The 16,115-nt window shown below is 38.5% G+C and overlaps 1 protein-coding gene across 2 annotated transcripts in view; it reads right to left on the minus strand.

Annotated features, from left to right (window-relative positions):
- LOC131651860 (uncharacterized) overlaps positions 1–14,771 on the minus strand; it is a 35,363-nt gene extending 20,592 nt beyond the window's left edge. The window contains exons 1-18 of one of the 2 annotated variants that reach the window (XM_058921582.1): positions 14,527–14,771; positions 13,904–14,189; positions 13,431–13,499; positions 13,211–13,348; positions 12,977–13,094; positions 12,358–12,440; positions 11,120–11,215; positions 10,724–10,892; positions 10,473–10,615; positions 10,266–10,352; positions 9,824–10,009; positions 9,346–9,513; positions 8,552–8,672; positions 8,380–8,449; positions 7,579–7,666; positions 7,349–7,469; positions 7,019–7,212; positions 6,771–6,879 (exon numbers count right to left, since the gene is read on the minus strand). In XM_058921582.1, the coding sequence (XP_058777565.1) occupies positions 6,771–6,879; positions 7,019–7,212; positions 7,349–7,469; positions 7,579–7,666; positions 8,380–8,449; positions 8,552–8,672; positions 9,346–9,513; positions 9,824–10,009; positions 10,266–10,352; positions 10,473–10,615; positions 10,724–10,892; positions 11,120–11,215; positions 12,358–12,440; positions 12,977–13,094; positions 13,211–13,348; positions 13,431–13,499; positions 13,904–14,189; positions 14,527–14,657 (2,377 nt within the window). In that variant the 5' untranslated portion in view covers positions 14,658–14,771. Of the gene's footprint in view, positions 1–6,770; positions 6,880–7,018; positions 7,213–7,348; positions 7,470–7,578; positions 7,667–8,379; positions 8,450–8,551; positions 8,673–9,345; positions 9,514–9,823; positions 10,010–10,265; positions 10,353–10,472; positions 10,616–10,723; positions 10,893–11,119; positions 11,216–12,357; positions 12,441–12,976; positions 13,095–13,210; positions 13,349–13,430; positions 13,500–13,903; positions 14,190–14,483 lie in introns of both variants that reach the window. The other variant, XM_058921583.1, reaches the window with a different exon arrangement.
- Positions 14,772–16,115: the final 1,344 nt, after the last annotated feature.

Raw genomic sequence — 16,115 nt, forward strand, 5'->3', positions numbered from 1 at the left:
AGGAAACAGGGAAATTAGGATGCAAACCTTCAAGTGTTCCTATAGAGCAAAACCACAAGTTGAGCCTTGAAGAAGAGAGTGCCAAAGTTGACAAAATCCAATATCAAAGATTGGTTGGGAAGTTGATTTACCTGGCACACACTAGACCTGACTTGGCGTATGCAGTCAGTGTGGTGAGTCAATTTATGCATGACCCGAGGATGCGACACTTACAAGCAGTTGATCGCATTTTACAATACCTCAAAACTACTCCGGGAAGAGGACTATTGTTCAAAAGAGGCGGAAACTTAACTATAGAAGTGATAGAAACAATAATAATTCACAGTTACCAGAACAATTAATTCACTATGCCTCTAGTGGTCCCAAAGTTTGGAAAGTATATTCTAGAAGGGGCAAAAAGGGAATTGGGGGCTGAGTTAGTTAGCAATCATGAGGTGGCATGAAAGAGGGGAGCAGTACGTTTCCACAATATAAGGAGCAGTCAGCAGAGAGAATAATCATCTCTGGATTGTAGCTAGATCTGGGAGGAATGAATAGGATCTCATAGTATCCTATAGGAGCGTAGCTCTGGGCCCATTCTGGGATTTACATTTTCTATTCTCTGTACTTGTTTCCATTTTCCATCAATAAAGCCTCTTTTCCTCATATTTTCATAACTGTTTTACTGCTACATTCCTTATTGCTTGTTAGTCTGTAACAAACTGGTCCGACCTGCCGGATATCATTCCCGGAACCAGTGAATGCCCCCAAAGAAGGCTAACTACTCGGAGTTTGTTAAGATGGAAGCGAAGGTAGCGGCGTTAGAAGGCGAGATGTCGGAGGTGAAGTCGACGTTGTTAGACGTCCAGAATGCGGTGAAGACTAGCCATGAGAGTCTCATGGCCATGTTCGAACGGTGTCTAGGCAAGACGATGAGGGAAGAAGCAGATAGTGTGATTAACAAAGGAGGACGCTCATCAGGGAAGGGGAACTCCTCCGGATCCGTGCTTCACAATCTCAGTGGGGATGCATTGGCAGAGTTCCGTCAATCCATCAAGAAGGTGGAGCTACCGTCTTTCAACGGCGAAGATCCCGCAGGGTGGATTTCACGTGCTGAAGTGTATTTCAGTGTTCAGGGGACACTACCGGAGTTGAAGGTGAGTCTAGCTCAGTTGTGTATGGAGGGAGCTACGATTCATTTCTTCAATTCTCTAGTCGGAGAAGAAGAAGGTTTGTCGTGGGAGAAGTTGAAGGAATCACTGTTGGCCAGATATGGTGGTCACGGCGACGGTGACGTATATGAGCAATTAACAGGGCTGAAACAGAGTGGAACGGTGGAAGAATACATCACCGAGTTTGAGTATCTTATGGCTCAGATTCCGAAATTGCCTGACAAGCAATTTTTGGGGTATTTTCTTCACGGGTTGAAGGCGGAGATTAGAGGTAGAGTTCGCAGCTTCGTAGCTATGGGGGAAATGAGTCGCGCGAGGTTGTTACAGGTGACTCGTGCAGTTGAGAAGGAGATCTATGGAGAAAATGGGTCATCTAGTAGTAGGGGGACCAGATCTGGAAACGGGTCACACCGACCCGGAACTCATGGAGCGGGTCGAGGGAATTCAGATTGGGTTTTAGTGAAAAATAGAGAAGGTGGGGTGAATGGGGGTTCTAAAAGTAATCCTGTTGGGCTTAGAGAGGAAAGAACAGCCCATGGAGATAAGAGAAGGAATGGGCCTCGTGATAGGGGATTTCAGCATTTATCCTATCAAGAATTGATGGATAGAAAACAGAAGGGTCTTTGCTTCAAATGTAAGGGGCCTTTCTCTCCTACACATCAATGCCCCGATAAACACCTCCGAATCCTTCTTGTTGATGACAGCGATACGGAGGAGATAGAGGGTCAAGTTTTGGCGATCGAAGTGAATGAGGCGGAGGACGATGAGATGGGAGAGATGAGTTTGATGCATTTGGATCAGATGGCTAATCACACCCCTCAAGTTATACGATTCCAAGGTGAGATCAAAGGAGTTCCGGTGCTTGTGTTGGTAGACAGCGGAGCTACGCATAACTTCATTTCTCAGAAGTTGGTATGCAAGATGGACTGGCCAATGGAGAAAAGCTCACAAATGCGAATCAAGTTGGGTGATGGGTTTCAAACTATGACTCAAGGAGTTTGCAGGGAGGTGGAATTGAAGATTGGAGGATTTGGGATTCAAGCAGATATGCATCTGTTTGAGTTAGGTGGAATCGATGTCGTATTGGGAATAGAGTGGCTGAATACTCTTGGAGATATGATTATGAATTGGAAGAAGCAACTCATGAGTTTTTGGAGTAATAAGGAGTGGGTTACATTACAAGGCTTAGGGAGCACCAATGAGTCCATGGTGGCTTTGCAAAGTATATTAGAGAAGCCTAAGCAGTGGAGAGAAAGGAAGTTAGGGAGTATAGAGAAGCAGGGGAGTGGAGCACAAGAGGGGCATTTATCTCAACAACAGAAAGAGAGGGTGGCTCAGTTATTACACAATTTTGCTTCGGTGTTCGAAGAGCCTAAGGGGCTACCTCCAATCAGAGAGAAGGAACATGCCATTAATTTAGTAGAAGGAACAAGTCCGGTGAATGTAAGGCCCTATAGATATCCTCATCATCACAAAGATGAAATTGAGAAACAAATCAAGGAGATGTTGGCTACCGGAATAATCAGGAACAGCACAAGCTCTTTCTCCAGTCCGGTAATATTGGTGAAGAAGAAGGATAGTTCGTGGCGCATGTGCATAGACTACAGGGCCCTAAATAAGGTAACCATCCCTGATAAATTCCCAATACCTGTTATACAAGAGTTGTTAGATGAGTTGCATGGTGCTAGGTTTTTTTCTAAACTGGATTTAAAATCTGGTTATCATCAAGTGAGGGTCAAAGAAGGAGATGTACACAAGACCGCTTTCCGTACTCATGAGGGACACTACGAGTTCCTCGTGATGCCATTTGGCCTTATGAATGCACCCTCCACATTCCAAAGCCTCATGAATGAAGTGTTTAAACCCATGCTTAGGAAATATGTGTTGGTTTTCTTCGACGATATCTTAGTATACAGTACTAATTGGGAGACCCATTTGCAACATTTACAAATGGTGTTGCAAGTATTAGATGACAATGGGTTAGTAGCCAACAAGAAGAAGTGTCTCTTTGCTCAGAAATCCATCGATTATTTGGGGCATGTCATATCCCAAGAGGGAGTCGCTGTGGATCCTAATAAGGTAGTCAGTGTGACCCAATGGCCTACACCTAAGAATGTGAAGGGAGTTAGAGGCTTCTTAGGGCTGACGGGATATTACAGAAAATTTATTAAACACTATGGCAGGATAGCTAAGCCGTTAACAGAGTTGACAAAGAAAGACGGGTTTAAGTGGGGAGATGAAACTCAAAGAGCTTTTGAAGAGTTGAAGGTGAAGCTAACTACAGCACCTGTCCTGGCTCTACCTGATTTTAGTAAGCCATTTGTAATCGAGTGTGATGCCTCGGGTAGTGGTATAGGGGCAATTCTAATGCAGGACAAACGGCCGATAGCTTACTTTAGTAAGGTGTTGGGAGTAAGAAATCTGTCCAAGTCTGCATATGAGAAAGAACTTATGGCATTGGGGTTGGCTATACAACATTGGAGACCTTACCTCCTTGGTCGGAAATTCATTGTCTCTACCGACCAAAAGAGCCTGAAGCAACTGTTGCAGCAGAGAATATCCACTGCAGAGCAGCAAAACTGGGCTGCAAAACTACTGGGTTATGACTTTGAGGTTGTCTATAAGCAAGGTAAATTAAATAGAGGAGCTGACGCCTTGTCTAGAATGCACGAGGGAATGGAGTTGAGGAGTATCACATCCTTTATGCAGTGGGATCAGGCACAATTAATGAAGGAGGAGGTGCAGAATGATGAGGAATTACAGAAGATAATAGCTGAACTGTCACAAGATCCGGTTTCCAAACCTGGATATGTCTACAAACATGGAGTTTTAATGTATGACGGTAGACTAGTCCTTTCAAGACATTCAGCCATGATTCCTACGCTACTGAAAGAGTTCCATAGCACTCCACAAGGAGGACATTCGGGGTTTTATAAGACATATAGAAGGCTGGCAGCAAATGTATATTGGGTGGGAATGAAGGGAGTAGTGCAGGAATTTGTAAGAAGTTGTGATGTTTGCCAAAGGCAAAAATACTTAGCTTCTTCACCAGGGGGTTTGTTACAACCTCTGCCAATACCTGAACGCATTTGGGAAGACATTTCTATGGACTTCATCACCGGCTTGCCGAAATCCAAGGGGTATGAAGCTATTTTCGTAGTAGTGGACAGGTTGTCTAAATATTGTCACTTTATTCCTCTTAAGCATCCATATACGGCTAGAAGTTTGGCTGAGATTTTTAGCAAGGAAGTAGTCAGGTTGCATGGCATACCTATATCTATAGTGAGTGATAGAGATCCTATCTTCATGAGCAATTTTTGGAGAGAATTGTTTAGGGCCCAGGGAACTCAGCTCAAGATGAGCTCGGCCTATCACCCGGAGTCCGATGGCCAGACAGAGGTAGTTAACCGGTGTTTAGAGACGTACCTTAGATGCTTCATCTCCGATCAGCCCAAGACTTGGATGTCATGGCTACATTGGGCTGAATACTGGTTCAATACTTCATTTCACACTACTACAGAGCACACCCCTTTTGAACTAGTCTATGGTAGACCTCCTCCTGTGATGGGTAGATGGGTTCAAGGAGAGACAAGGGTTGAGGCAGTACAGAGGGACTTAATAGAAAGGGATGAGGCAATCAGACAACTGAGAAGTCATTTGCACAGAGCACAGGATAGAATGAAGGCTCAGGCTGATAAGAAGAGAAGTGATAGGAGCTTTGAAGTAGGAGAATGGGTCTTTGTTAAGTTGAGAGCACATAGGCAAAATTCTGTAGTTACTAGAATTAATGCTAAGCTGGCTGCTAGATACTATGGCCCTTACCCTATTACGGAGAGAATTGGAGCTGTCGCCTACAAGTTGAGATTGCCAACAAGTTCCAGAGTTCATCCGGTGTTTCATGTATCACTATTGAAAAAAGCTGTGGGACAGTACCATGAGAATGAAGAGCTGCCATACCTTATGGCAGGAGAGCAGGAAGAGGTGTTTGAACCTGAAACTGTGCTGGCTGTGAGGAAGGTACAGAAGCAAGGTGAAGAGGTTAAACAGTTACTTATCCATTGGAAGGGGAAGACAGTAGAGGAAGCTACTTGGGAGGATTATATCATGCTCAAAAGTCAATTTCCACAATTCAACCTTGAGGACAAGGTTGTAGTTGAAGAGAGGAGTATTGATAGAAACAATAATAATTCACAGTTACCAGAACAATTAATTCACTATGCCTCTAGTGGTCCCAAAGTTTGGAAAGTATATTCTAGAAGGGGCAAAAAGGGAATTGGGGGCTGAGTTAGTTAGCAATCATGAGGTGGCATGAAAGAGGGGAGCAGTACGTTTCCACAATATAAGGAGCAGTCAGCAGAGAGAATAATCATCTCTGGATTGTAGCTAGATCTGGGAGGAATGAATAGGATCTCATAGTATCCTATAGGAGCGTAGCTCTGGGCCCATTCTGGGATTTACATTTTCTATTCTCTGTACTTGTTTCCATTTTCCATCAATAAAGCCTCTTTTCCTCATATTTTCATAACTGTTTTACTGCTACATTCCTTATTGCTTGTTAGTCTGTAACAAGAAGCCTACACCGATGCTGACTATGCAGGATCGATAAGTGATAGAAGATCCACTTCAGGATTTTGCACCCTCTTGTGTGGAAATCTTGTCACATGGAGAAGTAAGAAACAAAATGTAGTGGCTCGATCAAGTGCTGAAGCAGAATTTCGGGCTTTGGCACAAGGAATCTGTGAATTACTCTGGATAAAGATCATTCTAAATGATCTGAAAATACAATGTGAAGGGCCTATGAAGTTGTTATGTGATAACAAGTCAGCAATCAGTATTGCTCATAATCCTGTTCAGCATGACAGGACAAAACATATAGAGATTGACCGCCATTTCATTAAGGAAAAACTAGATAGTGGTTTAATAGCTACATCCTATATTCCTTCTGGACATCAACTAGCAGATGTGTTGACAAAGGGCTTGCCACCTGATCGTTTCAATCAATTGACTTGCAAGTTGGGAATGATTGATATCCATTCACCAACTTGAGGGGGAGTGTTGGAATTAGTGGAATTATTCCAATTATTGGAATTATTGGAAATATAATTTAAGTGCCTATTCATGTATCTAGGGGTCTAGGAATCTATGCCTTGTAAATTACATACGTGTACCTAGGAAATAGTTCAATCTTAATCATGTAATTACTCTCTTGATTGTATATAATCAGATCACTTGAGTGCTTTGTAACTCAAGCATTTCCCTAATATTCATTTCTTTCCACAGATTTTATTAAATTTGATAGAAACTTACGAGCTAGTTTACGATTAAAAAAAGTTGATTTAACGGTAAAAGCTATAGCTGGAAAAATTAAATTGGCCTCCAATGTTGGAAGATTTCATATTTTGTTTTCTTAATTTCTTTAACATACCTTTATAGATAGATTGGATGGACACCCGTCAATTGAAAACATGACAGTGGATGAATTTGATTAAATTTTTTTGAAGAGCTTTTAGTGAATTGTTAAAGGATTAATAAATTGTTTTGATCCATCAAATATAACAATTTTTTCACCCTAGATAATATTCATAGATTGATCATGTATGGATTTAAACAAGCACATACCCAAACGTTCCTTGTATTGCTTCTGACTGGTAGATACCAGTGTTGATGCCTCCTCTTCTGAAGGAAAACTAACATGCAGAACTTCCCCATCCACTCCTCGAGTATCAACCTGTTTACAAAATCAAAGTGTATATAAATATTAAGATTACTGAACTCAAAAAAGATAGATCAATGAACAAACCAGGCAGGCACATTCATCTGTACACTAGTTTCATCTTCATAATCTCCTCTTATGAAAAATAACATACCGTTGCACCCCCGCCAAGTAATAATTGAATGTGGATGTTGCGCTTAGGTCTTTTCCACGATCCTTCAGTTTTGTGCACACTCACTGTAACAACCGACGATTGAAGTTCAGCCACATAATGTGTTAATAAATAATTGCCCTTAGTGAATTCATAGCCATCGCCGTCATCCTCAAATAGAAAACCTTCCGCTTTGCCTGACAATGATTTAAATCTTAATCGTAAGTCTTTAAGAGCGAGACACTAATCTGAAGAGTAAAGACCATATTAAAATATCAGTTATCTACTTATCGTATTCAAACATGCAAGGTAACATTTAATGCATGTACTTACCAGATTCATCTAAAGCCACAAGAAGTGTCAATTCATCCGATGGTTTAGCTTCTCCAACATGCTGAACAGGGAGGCCTACGGGAATAATTGAGCCACCTTTTAAATATAAAGCTGGCAAATCCTGGCATGCTCCAATCAGAACAAATAATTTTTTGTAAGGATAATAAAAAATACATATAATTATCAGTAGTACAAAATAAAATACAAACAAACTGAGCAGAATAAAATACCGGATGTGCATCACCGAAATCAAAACCCAGCCATATCCCCTTTGGTAGATTAACCTCCAACTTATCCAACCCCTGAGTGCGTGTGGTGCTGATCAAGATACCAACAAGACATTAAAATATTAAATCAGTACTACTTGTAAGATAGAGTCATAAATGAGAATAAAAAACATGACTCTTCCATTTTAAATATTTGCCTCTCTAATGCGAAATGGACAAATCTTAAATAAAACAAAAAAAACGGCAGAAACCAGTAGAATATGCCCATAGACAGTGATAATGTATCTCGAGTTTCAATAAAAATAGAAAAGCTTGACTTTAGTGTAGAAGTTTGTTAGGATGATAGTTTCAATTAGATTATATTAAGCTTTGAATTATCCGATTCATAATTCAGATCCGACTTAAATTTCAGTTTAGAAGTTTCAGCATGTTCAAAGTCCAATTGATCCTACGCACAAGCTTGGAAATGATCATAATTCACAAGGGTGAACCACCGCCAACACCAGTTCCACCACCACCATCATCATTAGCATAGCTTATAAAAGAAAATAAATGATGGACGTTGTATGGTTTAATAGAAGATTTAGTATGATAAAAAATTACTCTTATTTTACAACTTGAAAATATGACCTGTAATATCCTTTTCCTATCATCCCCCCTTTCTCAGTGACTAAAAGCTATTAAAAACCCGCTAAAATACACAATAGCATCACGAAAACCAAGCCTAATTTGTGCGAAGACACCTCTTAACACATAGCACTGTCGTCTAAATTGATGATAGACAGAGTAAGAAAGTATTATAACCTTGCATACACTAAAACTGAGCCAAGCAAAAACGAATTTTCAAGTTTCCTCAAGCTCGGATCTTTTGTATCTGCAAAATCAAAAATAAAAATTCACGATGCGTAAGAAGAAAGTTCAAATATCACTCATGAAACCAAAGATACTAGAAGTAATCAACAGCACGAGAACCCACCAGCAAAGAAAGTAGGGGTTGCCACTGGAGTGCCCCTTGTATGAGCAAAATAAAAAAGTGTGTAGATAAGGGGGATAAGACGGTAGCGCCTGTTCAATGCCAATCGGCAAACTTCTTCACACTAAAAATTAGAGCTGAATTAGTAATGCACAGTTTTAGCGTATAAGTAATTTGAAACTACAGAACACCATTTCGTCAAATAAGGAAAAAAAAAACGAATCATAAGGACAACCAGTTGTCCCATACTATACTTCATCAAACAAACTTGTCCTTGGATCTCACTTGACAGTGCTAGGGTCACATTTTAAAGAATTAAAAGGGATTTCTATTAAAGAAACACCACCATTCATTCAAAATGTAGTCAGAAGGGCGAGGTAAATATCTTTTTATGCTTTAGATTATCTTGATTGAGATGAAAAAAATAATCCAATGTTTAAAAAGTTCCACTAAAATTCCAATTTTTTGGGAGGGCATGGGGAAGCTACAAAACAAGTTTGAAACGTTGACACTTGACACTAAATATGTTGACAACATATGTACAACCAGAACCTAAAGCATTTAGAGAAATATATGACACTATTTTCTTTTCTTTTTTCATTAACTAAAAATTGGTAACCTGATGCCTAAGCTAATGATCAAGCTCAAAGACACAACCTTAAGAATTTTATTCCGCAGTCCCCATGATGTATTTGCAGAGACAATTTTATCTTCGAATTTATATAAATGTCCCATATATGACAGGATGGAAATCATTATAATGATTGATGATTATATGCAGCTAAAATTGATCCAACCTCTTCTCCAAAGGACCAGGGTTCATGGTCAGTGGTTCCAGCTTCAGAATGCCCACGGCAAAAGGGAAATAAGGAACCTACACCCATCCACCTTCCAAAAAGCCTCGGTGTTGCATTGCCAGCAAATCCACCAATATCAGGACCTGAAAGTGGCTGACCACTGAGTCCCTGAACATAATGAAAGCAAATTATGAAGAAAAAAAATTGAAAATATGTTTAATGTGACACTTTATATTTAAATTTAAATAAATACTATATCATAAACAAGAGAATGACATCTCAATTCTTCTGGAACTGAACTACATATCCAAAAATTATAAAACTACTTATGTGAAAATAATATTTCTATATCCAGGCAGACATACATTGTGTATCCAATATACCAGAATAATGCTTACAAAAAAGTGCAGAACTAAAAGGATATATCGAATGACAATGTTGTTCAACAAAAGTAGCTTGATGCTCTGAAGACCCTTACCAGCTGAAGTACCATAGAGATACTCATATGAAGATGCTCCCAAGTTGAAAGATTATCCCCAGTCCATGTTGCAGCATACCTTTGGCTTCCACTAAATCCAGCTCTGGTGAGAACAAAAGGACGCTTATTTTCATTAGCCAGTTTCATGCCTTCATAGGTCGATCTTGCCATCAGAAGACCATACACCTATAATGAAAAGTCATGATAAATAATAAAATTCCAGCGCGCACCAGAATCAAGTCACATCACACAACAGGATAAGGGATAAAATAACTCAACACCTATATATTCATAAACTAACATCAGAATCAAGTCACACCATATTCACATCAAATTAGTGAGTCTACATAATCAAAGTGCATGCCACTTGTAAGCATTGTCCACAAGTTTATAGTAAATAGATATAAGACTACAAATCATAATAAAGGGCAAAGAATATTACATTATGATAGAAAGAATGATTCTGACAACCTCCAAGTTCACCATCTCCTCTATGGACATTGGTCTCTGGCATTGTTTTCGTTACAGTCTGGAAATGAAAGAAATTTAAAAAGGTTGTAATTGAAAATATCAAGAGTCTCAATTAGTGAGGCTTGGTACATATATTGTTAACTATTCAGAGAAAATAAACCAATAAGATTATAATCACCTTAAAGACAGCTGGTTCGTTCATATCGTTCCATATACCATCAACGCCATTGGAAACGAAGTCCTTAACTAAATTTGCCCACCATGCACGAACTTTTGACTGTGCATAGTCAGGGAAGACACAAGGTCCAGGCCACACATCCCCTGAGAATGGATAGGTGGGCTCAATGCATCGCCAAAAGGAAAAGGCAACAAAAGGACATAACGTGAAGAAGTATTAATAATGTGAAGAAGTATTAATGTACAAATTACCAACAAAAGGTGTTCCATCTGCCTTTTGGACCCAGACATCATTTTCAGAACCACTGTCATATACAAAATAACCCTTTTCTTGCTTGAGCCCAGGATCAAGCATCCAAATACCTTTGAAACCACTATAATGGAGATCTTCCACTAAAGACTTGGGATCCCTAAAGCGCTCCTGAAAGATAGCATACTACTTACTTTTCTAGTCAAAAAATTATTATTATAGGCATTAAAAATGTTAGGCCCTAAACGAAAACTTTTCAATTCATTACTTTAACTTATGTGCCGCAGACTACATGTACTCATATTTGAACAATTAATGTGCAAGAGTAAAAAGACCTTATTTGAAAATCAAAATAATGACACTGTAAACTGATTACTGATTGTAGAGGAAAAACATGCCTTGTCAAAGGTAAAACAACGAAAACCATCCATGTAATCGATATCCATCCATATCACATCACATGGTATGCTCTTTTCTCGAAATGTCTTTGCAACCTGCAAATGTTAAATTGCTAACAGGTAATTAAAATGAAGCAATCTATGGCAAAATCAACAAGCAACAGACAGTCAGAACATACAAAAAAAACTAAAAGATGATGGCAAGTAATGGCAACGAATATTTGAACGTATACAATGCATATAAGCATGTAATATACTACCTCTGTCCCTAATTAAAAGACCCTCTTGAGTTTTTTTCTTGTCACTTTTTATAAGACCATCCTCAACTTTCAAAGTGCATTAATGATTTTTTTCCAAACATACCTCTAATTATATTACATCTTTTTCTGCAATATATAATATATAGTTACGTACACATTAACTATTTCTCTTTCCTAAGGATAAATTTGTAAAATTATACAAAATAGTCTAAATTTAATACTTTAACCAACTTTTTTAATTCTCGCAATTTTCTCTATGGGGTCTTATATTTAGGGACGGAGGTAGTATCTGGTATGATGTGCATTAGAATTTTAAAATCCAAGGGGTGCTGTGTTTGTTTTACGGGATAGACTTATATTACCAAGAATGGTGTTCCTGTGAATAATACTACAGTACAGAAACATTATATTTGGGCATCTTTCATAAATACATTTGGTAATTCTCAAAATTCCTAGGTATATTTTTAAATTAGTTACTTTAAAAATAAATAAATAAAACTGAGGTAGAATAAGATGGAAGTCTGAATTTATGGTTTAGTTGAGTTTTAAAATGAATTTTCTTTCCATGAGAATGTAGGATTTTCATTCTTTATCACATAGGGGTGAAAAAGAAGGACAACATTGGTAAAAGACATTACCAATAATCCATGATACCCAGGAATATTTTTTAAAAATTGTACCAAACATGATAATGTTATTTTCCCAATCTCTTTTTTACAGTAATACTTTTGCATGCCTCAAAACAAAGACTCCAGATTTATTATGAGATCTGAAAGTTCTTAAAAGGATTTCCTTTCACACTTATCCAAACAAATAACAAAGGGGAAAAGATAATAACAGCAGTCAAAAGCAGTCAGAACTTGGAATACATGTCATATTCAGCATCTCAAGCTCAAGCTTTCTACATATGCAGATGATACTAAACTAGTAATCCTTGGATCATCACTATTGAGAGAAAGTGGGAGCAGCACCAAGTACCTCCAGAACTCTCTGATCAGATAAATAGCTCCAACGACATTGTTGATAGCCTAGCGACCACTTTGGGGGCATAAACACGGTTCCTAATGATAACAGAATCTGTAATGAAGTATCTTTCCCCACCAAAATAAAGTAAATGATGCTACTGGAAATTATTGTACAAAATAACGTTCACATATACAAGCATGGAATTTTAACTTAAAATAGGCCTTTCTTGAATCTTAACATAAAATATCCTGAATCTTATTGCATGTCAGAGAATAGAAGATAATAAATAATACACAGAACTCATCGCATATTTTCTCGATTTGAATTTTACATGAATAAGAACAAAATTACCAATGGTGTCGTTATTTTCAAACATGTTTGATTAGCTTTTAGTTTAATAAAAGAATACTATATTAGTATATTACGGATATCTGTGTCCGCATCCAACATGATAAAATGTGTATCATATGAATCCTGATTTCATGTGGGTCAATTTTGGTACTATGTTCTTCAAATGATATGAACTACATTTATTAACCAAAGAGGAACTTCAGTTTGTCCAAACAAAAAAGTGCATAGCATCTTATGTGACGCTATATCATTTATAATTGCAGTCTGTTTAGAAAATTACCAATTGCTTTTGATAGAGATATCAAAACTTCTGTAGGTGAAGCAAAAGGACCAAATGTAATGACAGGATATGAGGATGGAGAAATGAAACGTATTGTTGATTCTTTCCTTAGATCTATCTGCTCACGAGCATAGAAAAAGATCATCAAACGAATCATTATATCATTGCCAAAGCGCATATGTGATATATCTAGGTTAACCTCAATAAATGACATAATACTAAACGTAACAGCACCTCACAGCGTCTTGTAGTGTCAGCAAGAACTCCCAGGGCCTCGCCATTTGGAAGAACAGCTAACACCCATGGGTGTGATTGGTATAAGGATGAAGTTCCAGGACCATAACCCCAGGCATCAGTATTCCATGTGAAAACCTTAAAATAAAATTATAACAGATGAGTACATAGATAATTATAAAATCTCTTTGAAACTAAAAATTTCATAAAGCTGACTTACTCTTTTGCCTGTTCTCTCAAGCTGTCCACTAACTTCTCCTGTTCCGTAGAGGGAAGTACCTGTAGGTAGCTGGTTGGGAAACAAATTCAATTAATCTTTGAAGTCAAATTTGTAAGGTTGAATAGTATAAGCATCGGGGCCTATTTGGATTGACTTATTTGAGTTTGACTACTGGCATGAGTACTTAGTCATAATGTTTGGAAGAGATTACGGAAACAACTTATGATATGTCCATAAGATGTTTTCAGCTTACTACCCTAAACTCTCCACGATAGCTTATGAAAACAAGTTATAGCTTATACAAATACATGTGGACTTTATTTTATCTTTTGCTAGTGCTTAATTAAGTTATATATCCAAACAGGATCGGGAAAATAAAACAAAGAAACAATGCTTAATCCAAAAGGTTACGCGCATTTTATTACGATAACAACAAAAAGTTCTGATACCACAAACCAAAAAAAGCAACTGACCTCGAGTTGAACAACTTGCTGCTCTAGAAGGCACTCAAATCTAGGGATATACGAAGGAAACTTGTGAGTATTAGCGATGGGAGTCTCTCTATCCTTGCTATTCAGAAAAGAAATACTAGGATATGCTGCATCTCTATCATCAGCAGAACAATCAAATCGAAACACTCCATCATCCAAAATAGGCTCAAAAATCATATTCCCTGATCTCACATCGCTACCACCACTAGAGACTTGTCCTTCATAATTAGCCATTTTGGATGTAAACTTCTCAGTAAATCTCTTTCTTCTGCAAGCCAAAAATAGCACAAAAAACAATTTATAGCCGTGCAAACCACACAAAAAGTATGATCGTAAAAATGCTTAACTAGTAACTACTATAAAATTCAAGTCAGAAAACGATAATGATGATTACAATAACGCTCATTTTTCTCAATTCAGCAAAAATAAAGTGAAATTGATGAATAAACTACTTAAGCTTCACTAAAAACAAGTTCAGTTCGATCGATCGGCGATTAAAGCATGCAATGACTGAAAAGGAATACTGAATTCAAAGGCAGAGATAGTAGCATTGCAAAAGGACCTGTAAGTTCCGAAGTGTGACGTGGAAGAATCAAAGAAGGAACCTGAGAGTGATTATCGAAGAGGAAAGTGGATTGTTCCGATGATGATGACTGAACGGAGATGCCAACGGCGGTGAAAACGGACTCGCTCCGGCTCTGGAAATTCGGTAACTGCAACTCAAAGCTTGTTCCATCGTTTTTTGTGCTCGTGGACTTTATTTATATCATTTTGTATTTTTAAAATCAATATTAATTATTTATTCGTTAAGACATAAATGGAAGAAAAGGTGAAAGGAAAGAGAGTGTGGAGTGGAACTGTAGAAGAATCAATTCGTTAAGACATGGGATAACACGTGATACTTTGTTTATGTTCAAGTGACAGCTGGACTATAATCATTTATTTCTAAAACTAAGTACCAATAATTGACTCCATAGATTGGAATTATCTAAATTGCATCATGTTTAAAATGAAGTTTTATGAGAAGTTATTAAAGTTTGAAGATTTTTCAACCCGCCCCATGGTTATTTTACACATCACGCAAAATTTTAATTTTGTCTTCGACTTTCGTAAGTGCACATCTGAAAGCATTCTATATTTTGAAAAAATTTGATTCCTTCCGTAGATGCATCTACGGAAGCGTATAAAACACAGTTAATTTCATCTTACGTTCTGTTTAGCAATACTTTCGTAGATACATCTACAGAAGCATCCAATATTTTTGGAACAAAGGTACTTCCGATCCATCTACGGAACTGTCTGCTATTTTTTGAATTTTTTGAATGTATTGTAGATCACCCAATGTTTGCTTTATTGTTCATAAATATACACCGCTAAATTCTAATAAAAGACAACAGTAGGTAGACCAATAAAAATACAATATATAAATAATGAAAGCAAAAGGGTCAAGTACATCATCAAATACATAAAAAAAAAAATATAAATACATCATCTAATATAACTATTGAGTATGTCGGGTGTCATCCTGCGTATCATCCACTCCGAGTCCACCAAGGGCTCTACAGGCTCTACCACTAGCATCAAGTGTCCCACGGGTCCTGACACGATGTCGACGGTACAAAAATGCACTCTCTGTCGTCCTGATCATATCATCCAGCACACGCCTAGAAGTAGTCCCCTCAGGGAATAAACCCTCTGCAATGGCTCGGATGCCCCTGTCAGCTATCTGACGACACAGACGTAGAAGATCCTGAGTGTGGTTCAACTGAGCCTGATACGCACGGAGAATCTCCTCGTGGGCTGGTCTGGGCGGACCTCCCTCTGTAGCTTGAAGAATGTATGGGTGTGAGACTCTGTAGTACCAAGTGATGTACTCCTCGGCATAGCTTTAGTCGTGCTCTGCTCTCGTCGCCCGTACCTCCTCAGGGACCAGGTGATGCTCCCAGTCTGCAAAGACCTCCTCTAACTGCATGCAAGTCATGGCGATTGGAGCTGAGACAATAGGATCATGGGGTATCGTCTGCTCATATCCAAACTAACGCATGACGCGCTCCGGAAGATAGCATACAATAATGGTCGAGCTGGCGGCCAACCATCAAGAATATAGAGCTATCTCGTCAAACGGAACCGTCTCTCGGTGCACATCATAGCAGCAATATCTGATGTCCTCCGCGGCCATGCGATCAAGACTGCG

The sequence above is a fragment of the Vicia villosa genome, linkage group LG2, assembly GCF_029867415.1.
Source record: "Vicia villosa cultivar HV-30 ecotype Madison, WI linkage group LG2, Vvil1.0, whole genome shotgun sequence".
Classification (NCBI taxonomy): Eukaryota; Viridiplantae; Streptophyta; class Magnoliopsida; order Fabales; family Fabaceae; genus Vicia; species Vicia villosa.